This window comes from Beta vulgaris, chromosome 5 (assembly GCF_026745355.1).
Source record: "Beta vulgaris subsp. vulgaris cultivar EL10 chromosome 5, EL10.2, whole genome shotgun sequence".
In the NCBI taxonomy this organism is placed as follows: Eukaryota; Viridiplantae; Streptophyta; class Magnoliopsida; order Caryophyllales; family Amaranthaceae; genus Beta; species Beta vulgaris.
The window spans coordinates 43,427,938-43,436,466 of NC_079206.1; the positions used below are offsets into that span (position 1 = coordinate 43,427,938).

The following is an 8,529-nucleotide window of genomic DNA, read 5'->3' on the forward strand; positions in this document are numbered from 1 at the left end:
CCCACACCTCTCACTTTTTGGTTGTTAAGCGTATATATACAATACTTGCACGATACTTCTTTCTATTGTCTCTGGTTTCGCCCCTCTAAAACATCTCCATCAGGATTGGCTACTCAGATGTAGATTGGGCAGGTGACCCTGATAGTTGGCGCTCCACCACCGGTTACACGATTTTTCTCGAGGGTAATCTTAATTTATGGAGCTCGAAAAAAGCAACCCACTGTCTTCAAATCTTCGATAGAAGTAGAGTATCATGATGTTGATGCATACATGGTATTAGACACACTCTCGATTTGCTCCTTGTTAGCGAAGTTAGGGGTTTATCATCTGCGCCCCTGTGAAGTTACTTAGTGATAATGTTTCTGCGTCTTACCTTGTTGTGAATCGGTTCAACATGATCGCAACAAACACATCAAGATTGATCATCATTTTGTTCAGGAGCATGTTCCCCATGGTAATTTAGTTGTACGTTATGGTCCCATTGAGTTACAACTTGCGGAGTACAAAAGGTTTGTCCGACAACATTTTGAGTTTTTAATAAGGTCTAATTTGTACGTGGCTACCTTTTGACAAATTGAGGGGGTGTAATAGAGGATACTAAGGGTATACTTGTAATTGTGCAATTGTACGCCATTATCATATATACGTACGAGTCCTAGACATCCGTATTAGGATAAGTCGTATCATTATTTTCACACCAACTACTAACAGCTACTAATTAATCTCACAACGAAAAACTACTACGCTTAGTGAATTAGTATTTTATGGAAGAGTAACATAAGCTAATTCAATAAGTGGTTCACTTAATTTCACTACTAATTGTTTTAGAGGTTTACAAGCTACATTTATGCACTAGACCAACCACCCATCCTTCTTCCCTCATTTCAAAGTGTACGTCGAAGCAAACAAAAAAAATCCCTTTCTCTGTTCCTCCCTCTCTGCCACGCTCCTATGATCCATTTTTATGCCGCAACATTGCTAACTATGGGAACAATGAGAAGCATATATGATATGTAAAAATACGTGGCATCCAAAAGTGCGAAGAGAAAATTGAGAGCCAAGCATTGAAACCATAAGGTAAATATGACAAAAAATGGACCTACTTTGAGAAAATTTCTTATTCTAAGGTTATCTAAGAAAACAGTTCATAATTAAATTATTTATTTTATTTGTACTTTTTGAGTAATTGTTTCCGTAAGTTTAAAGGACTACCAACTTATTCTTAATGCAAAATAAATTAGATAAAAAAATTTAGTGTACACATAAGTGGTAATATTCAAACACGTTCCTTTAATTAACAAAAAGAAAAAAAAAAGTAATACCACCCGATGAAGTAAGAAAAAACTAAAAAAAATAAATGAAGTTGTTTTTGACTAAGAAACGAAACGTGTTGAAAGCACCCAAGCAAAGTAGCTTGCTATTGTTAATTTATTTAGGTTGTATTTTAAAGAGAAGAGAAAGATAATAAAGCTAGGAGGCTCATTAGTAAGTGCAAAGGAAGGAGGAAAATAAAGAGAATGCCATGTTCAAGAAAAGAAGCCCTTATTAAGCTATTCTACTATGTCACAAGTGCTATCAAGTTCTTCTTCCTCTTTTTCTACCTCTTCTCCCTCTTTTTTGCTAAGCTCTTCACTTATTTTTTCAGGTAAAAACCATCATAGTTCTTCAATTTTTCAATGATTCTACCATAAATAATTATTCCCTCTTCATACTCAACTAAGCTTATTAATATAACTATTTTTCAAATCTCTTCATGCTAGATTTTATATAGTTTTGCTCATTCCTATACTCATCTTAGCAGAACCGACGACGAATATGAGGATGAAATATCAAATGAAGACGACGACGAAGATGAGGATGAAGAGGAAGAGGAAGAGGAAGATGAAGAAGATGAGTACGTTTATTATTCTTCACATGTGGAAGCCAGAGATGATCATCTTGTTGCTGATATACTAAATGATGGAGAGGCCTTAGTTTTTCTTCCTAAAGAGTTATTAGGTGATGATAATCAATCTAGTACTCACTCACTTGTTCATAACAGCTCCTATGAAAGCTTATTTCAAGACCCACTTGAAGAAGCCTTTGATGATGAAATGTTCCAGTTTCAGAACTCCCCAAATAGCGGCTCTGAATTCGACCACAATTACACTGATGATGATGATATTGGTGAGGACGATGTTGATTATGAAGTGATCAATGAAGAGTTTATAACAACAACTATGGGATCCAATGTAGTAGATGAAATCTCTGAGTTAATAGATGAAGACAACACCAACAAGTACAGAAATAATGATAATTTTAACGAGTGTGGGTCAGTGTACGAAGAGGTGCCCGAGACATCTCCAAGAATTATTGAAGCTAAGACATATGGCTTAGAGATGAATGGTGAAAGTAATTATCAAGGTACATAAAGATATGATTTTTGTGTTGGCATATATAAATGAATTTTCATATTTCATCCTAAGACGTGAGTGAAAAAATTACAGTTTGTCAAATGAGACTTTTTTTTTATCCATATGAGCCAAAGAAAGGGAGGGGGGATTCAAACCTGTGACCTATCGTTCACAGCACCTCAATCTTAACCACTAGGCCAAGACATCCTTGGTGTCAAATGAGACTGTGTCATTGTTTAATTTAAAGTGGTCACTTAATGTTTATTTACGTTATTAAGTGACTTTCTTTTTATCTCAAATAGTAAGGTAAGACGGTATTCTTATAAACCAACTTATAAAGTTTTTATTATCTTAACGTGTGTGTTGTAGGAGGTCAAAATGATGAGAAGAAATTTGAAGTCGTAAAAGAAGATTCGAATTTTACAAGGGATGAAAAATTTCTCATATTTGATCCACCCACATCGGAAGCTAAGAAATTGATTATAGAGTTGGAAAAAGAAGAGGGGTTATTTGAAGACACATACACTGTTGGATCAACTTCTAAAAGTTCATCTGAATGGAGGAGTTCGATAAGGGATTCGGGTACTGATGATCCGTTTTCTTCTTCATCAAGGAGGAGTTGCCCCAAATGGGAGTCATATGCTGTTTATCAAAAGTATGACGAGGAGATGATGTTTCTTGACAGAATTAGTGCACAAAAGCTCCATGAAACAGGTACTTTTTTGCATCTTTTTTCTCAAGCAGTATGAAACAAGAAAATTTTGATTTATACCTGCTATATTAGCAATACTAGCTTCCTAATCTCGAGGATAGATTAGTACTTCCATATGCATTAAAAAAAATAGTTATGAGCACAATCTTTTTTCTCACTTTATGTGTGACAGGAATTCTTATCGTAGATATCATGTTTAATCACCATTCTACCCTTTGTAGAATGATATATTGTCATTACTTGTTAATCATATGGTCAGTGACTTAGTATTGATGGGTATACAAGAACGATTGATCTGATAAGAGACCACCTATTTTAAATTTAAATTAGATATCGTCCAAGTTTAATATCAAAAAACACATTTCTTAATATAGTGACTAGTTAAATATATTTAGGATCAATTTAATTTATTTAGTGAGTAATTTAATTTAATCCATTTAGTAATTGCAATTTTTAAATCATTTAGTGACTAATTTAATCCATTTGGCCTGATAAGATTGTTGGCTTATTTTTTTTAATATTGTCTGATATAGTTCGAGATTCAAAGAAAAACAGAAGGAGAAGAAGAGAAGAGATGACTATGTAATAAGTTGTTGTGAAATGTATAGAGATAGCCGAATAATATTGGGTTAGAGTGAGATGAAATGAGATTTGTTAAAAGAAAATATTTAGTTTACCTAATTATATACTAGAATTAGATCACCTATTCTAATAAGTTTTTATAAAAGTAAACCAATGGAAATTTAGGTATCCAGTTTTTTTTTTTTGTTTTTTTTTTGACAAGAATAAGAGGCATTTCTAATTTGCTTTTATATAAGGTACTTTAAATATCTCATTTGCTAAACACCGCCCTAAATTTTCCTACTTACGCCCTGTATAAAAAAAAATTGTATGTATTTGTATATTCTTATACTCCCACTCTCCTTCACTCTCATCACCTTCTCACTCTCTTTCACTCTCTTGACCCTCCCTCACTTCTCACTCTCTCTCCACTCTCTTACTCCATCTCTCTCATCAACACACAAACATTGCAAAGATCTCATACTCCGGCAAGAAGAAAATATCCGGCGAGTATCTCCGGCGAGAAGATATCCGACGAGAAGTATTGCGGGGCGGCGAGAAGATAAATCCATCTCTGTTTTTTCTGATTTTTTTTTTTAAAAAAAATAAGGGGCGCCCACCAAGGACGCCCCACCACCGGTGGAGGCGTCCTTGGCAGGCGCTCCACCACATGGTGAGGCGCCTGCCAAGGACGCCTCCACCGGTGGTGGGGCGTCCTTGGTGGGCGCCCCTTATTTTTTTGAATTTTTTTTTTTAAAAAAAGAAGGGGAGGCGTCCACCAAGGACGCCCCACCACCGGTGGCGGCGTCCTTGGCAGGCGCCTCACCATGTGGTGGAGCGCCTGCCATGGGCGCCTCCACCGGTGGTGGGGCGTCCATGGTGGACGCCCCCTTAATTTTTTTTAAAAAAAATTTCATCAACGCCATTTATGTTTTGGGGTTAGATTTAAGGGTTTTAGTTGATGAAAATGGTGATTGTGACAGTTAAAGTGGTGGGTTTTGGGGTTAGAGAGGGGAGTGCCAAGCAACGCCATTTATGTTTCATCAAGTCAAAAGATGCAATTTCATCAAGTCAAAAGACCAGTAAAGTCATTCATTCTCTCATGGGAGAGAAAGTGGAGGAAGAAGGGTAAAAAAAATCTGAAAAAATTAGAAAGTCAGTCAAGGGGAGGAGAGAGAAAAAATACAAGTATATAAATACGGTATAAAAATACCGTATTTAGGGCGTTACTAGGAAATTCTAGGGCGGTGTATAGCAAAGCCCTTAAATATTGAATAAAAAAAGTCGCGGGTCATGGTACTATCCAATACTACAAATTAAAAATAGAAGTGGGGTAAAAGAAGATGATGATTAGTTTTACATACTATGAATATGGCAATGATTATTTTAAAAATTATTTAGTGTAAGCTTAAATTTGACATGATGTGTGTAAAGACCATTTTAGTATATTACACTCATCACGTAGCAGTATTTATCGTTGCTCATATGGTGCAATACTACCTGTTGATTGGCTGATTTGGTCTGAGTACTAAGTACTAACTGACTTTAATTTCAGAATCACTAAGATCAATTCAAGTGGAGCCAAGATCAATATCCCAAAGAATAGTGCATAAACTGGCTAACAAGAAGAAGAGGAGTTCAGATGATGGAATCTACAAGAATAATCCATACAATGAACTAGAGCTAGCATATGTAGCTCAAATTTGTTTAACTTGGGAAGCGCTTAACTGGAACTATGTAAGCTTTCAGCGTAAGCGCGATTCGAAAACGGAAGCGCTGGACGACAATGGCTGTCCTGCACATATAGCGCAGCAATTCCAGCAGTTTCAAGTACTTCTTCAGAGGTATGTTGAAAGTGAGCCTTATGAGCGTGGTAAGAGGCCTGAAATTTACGCGCGAATGAGAAGTGCTTCCCCTAAATTGCTTCAAGTGCCTGAGTATCATGGTATGTATACCTCTACAATATTTTTAAGGTTGTCAATTATACAGAAAAAGGAAGTAGAGGGTATTTTAGGACTTGAAGGACTGCTTTCTGCATTTTTGAACAAGTACAATACTTGGTTTTTCACGGTTCACTTTTAATTACTATACATAAATTGTTAAAACAAAAGTTATCTTTCAAATATATCTATCTCTATTATATAAGGCAACACATAGAGGACACCAAAAAATAGAAAAAGTTATTAACCAAAAGAAAAGTACACGGGGCTCTCATACTTTATTAATTTAAATATATTGATCAGAGTTGAACAAGAAATTAGATATCGATTACAATATTGGAAATGTTCTATCGAACAGATTTCACCAAGATAATGTTGTATTGAACAGATTATGAAGGCGAAGAGAAAGAAGTTGTTAGTGGAAGAATAGCGTCGGAAATGTTCCTCAAGATATTGGAAGATGCAATTCAAACATTCATGAACTTTCTGAAAGCAGATAGGGAGAGTCATTGTCAAGTTATCACTGCTCTATTATTTAAAGCACGTCCAAGAGGATCAATTGATCCTACTGTTATTAATGTGGTCAAGAAACACAACAAAAAGGTAAAGCTTCCAAAGAGCAGTTATATTTAGCAATTAACACTTCACATTTGCATGAGAAAGTTTTATCATGCATGTAGTTGCACTATTAAGTTAATTTTTACCTATATATCTGCATTTACAACGCTATTTCCCCACTTGTAGCTTTATCACGTGATTGTACTACTTTTGTTTTGTTAGTCCTCTTTGAATTAACGGGAAAGAGTAGTAACATATTTTGCTTGCACAACTTTACTAGCATATAACTTATTAATTTAATCCTTAATATACATAGTTATGACTTATGCGGATCAATCTAAGATGTTTTTGAATAAAGCGAGCATTTATTGGTTTATAGTTAATATTATATTGGGTTTTTCTAACCTATACACCTAGTGTAAATGTTAATTCTTATTTATTAAACAAATTGATTAACTAAAATTGAATATCTTTCCTATAATTATGTTAAATAATTAGTTTTCTTATTAAAATATATTTTTTCTTTTCTTTTAATCAAAATTAAAACTGTCATTAATATATATTTAGCATAATTGGAGGAAGGATATTATATGTTTAGTTAATTAATTTATTGAATAGATAAGGCTTAATTTTTGCACTAGGTGTATAGGTTAGAAAAATTCTATTATATTATATCAAACTTTTCTTGTTGTCTAGTACTTTAAAGTAAACAATACGCTATTACCAAGTAGTACTAGTTTAGTGGTAAAGTTTTGTATCTTACAATCTTCTGGTTGTGAGATCAAACTCGCCTAGAGACACTTTGAAGGCAGGTTTTTCTTATCTTTCTGTGTAGTTGCATCGGTCAGATTAAATGTGCAAGCTTCAAATTTGATAGGCAAATCCCCTTACCAATTTACAAAATAAATTTGCCATTTACTAGTGTTTACCTATCTTTGTTCTCTTGTATTGATACACAACTTTTCTCCAAACTATGTATGCAGAAGAAGTTGAAGCTGAGAGAATTGCAACGGACTAGTATATGTTTTAGAAAAAGGAATTTAACAAGGGAGGAAGAAATCGACATTTTGATGGGTTTAATTGACTTAAAAGTGGTCTCAAGAGTTTTAAGGATGGCAGAAATAACACAAGAACAATTGCATTGGTGTGATCAGAAGATGGGCAAACTTAGACTTTTAGAAGGAAAACTACAGAGAGATTCCTCTCCTCTTTTCTTCCCTGCACATTGACCCACATAAACTATATGCTTTTGCTTTGATGACTAGACTCTGCATGGAAATGAATATCCAGTGGGAAAATCAAACATCCCTTTTGGCTCTTAATTGGGTTTTCATATAGACCCTCCGTCCTCAATTAGTAGTCACACTGATAATGGTGGTAGATTCTTTTAGAAACAAAAAAACAAGGTTAGAAGACCAATAATAAGAAATAATTAGAGATTGGTTAATGACATTTTTATTAAGTAGCTCAAATAAGAAAATTAAATTTATGGTTCCACCTTTTTCATTATTCCTTTAGATTTTGTAGTTGGTGGTCCATAATCCAAGATATCATAAGCCCTAAATGAGAGAGATAGAATTTTCCTGAATATCCTAACTAGGGCACTTTTTGTATATAAAAAAAGCAAGGGAATTTGAAGTTAGTAGTGCCCTACAAATCAAAGGCAAATTCATGTGGATGATACAACTTTTGGCGATAATATGAGGGAATCGTATAAAGAGGGAGTGTAACTTTGTTTTGGGCTCCTTGATGTGCTGGACGTGGAAAGTGAAAGAGCAACAGGCAATTAGCAAAGCAAGGAACCAGACTACCAGAGGATATAGACAAGTATGGCTTTAGCTTTAACTTTATTTTCCCTTTTATATGAGGGATTGTTTATAGAGAAGGTTTTAGAGAAATATTTTAAAAGAGAGAAAATGTAAAGTTTGCTGCAGACTACGTAGTGGGAATAAAAAGGTTGCGCATGTTACACTTAAAGATTAGCAACCTCATGTCCCACTAGTTTTAGTGGGAAAAAATAAATATTTGAACAAGTAGAGTTGTTACTTGTTAGCACTTAGCTTGATACATCAAAAAAGAACATTTTTACTTCTTTTGAATATTTTTAAGGGAAAACAATTGCTACTTCACATTTTTGTTTATGCTCATATTATCTATAAGACTTTCATATATAATATTTTCATTCATTTTACATATAATAGGAAAATTTAACTAGAATAATACAAATTTTGGTCGATTTTCCCCAAAATAATACAAAATTTGAATTAATTTTTAATATATCGAACTTTATACCTTATTTCCTAAAATAGGTCAAATTAACCTGTAACCTCTAAAACAAGTTTAAAAAATTGTTGAAAAAGAAAGA

General features: G+C 34.1%; 1 protein-coding gene across 2 annotated transcripts; it reads left to right on the forward strand.

Moving 5' to 3' along the window:
* Positions 1–1,030: 1,030 nt before the first annotated feature.
* On the forward strand, positions 1,031–8,293 carry LOC104893568 (hypothetical protein). 2 transcript variants are annotated; one of them, XM_019249608.3, is made up of 6 exons: positions 1,031–1,645; positions 1,799–2,403; positions 2,763–3,107; positions 5,222–5,611; positions 5,995–6,209; positions 7,148–8,293. In XM_019249608.3, exons 1-6 carry the CDS (start codon positions 1,518–1,520, stop codon positions 7,391–7,393), a joined length of 1,929 nt encoding a protein of 642 aa, XP_019105153.2. In that variant the 5' UTR covers positions 1,031–1,517; the 3' UTR covers positions 7,394–8,293. The 2 variants fall into 2 exon arrangements, with proteins under 2 accessions (XP_019105153.2, XP_010677991.2); XM_010679689.4 differs by having other exon boundaries at positions 1,032–1,645; positions 1,802–2,403.
* The last annotated feature ends 236 nt before the right edge of the window (positions 8,294–8,529 follow it).

Bases quoted from the DNA above. Each gene is read 5' to 3' on its own strand.
- LOC104893568 (XM_019249608.3), top strand. From the start codon at position 1,518: ATGCCATGTTCAAGAAAAGAAGCCCTTATTAAGCTATTCTACTATGTC. The intron at 1,646-1,798 runs GTAAAAACCATC...TACTCATCTTAG, and splicing joins CTCTTCACTTATTTTTTCAG to CAGAACCGACGACGAATATG. The intron at 6,210-7,147 runs GTAAAGCTTCCA...CTATGTATGCAG, and splicing joins TCAAGAAACACAACAAAAAG to AAGAAGTTGAAGCTGAGAGA.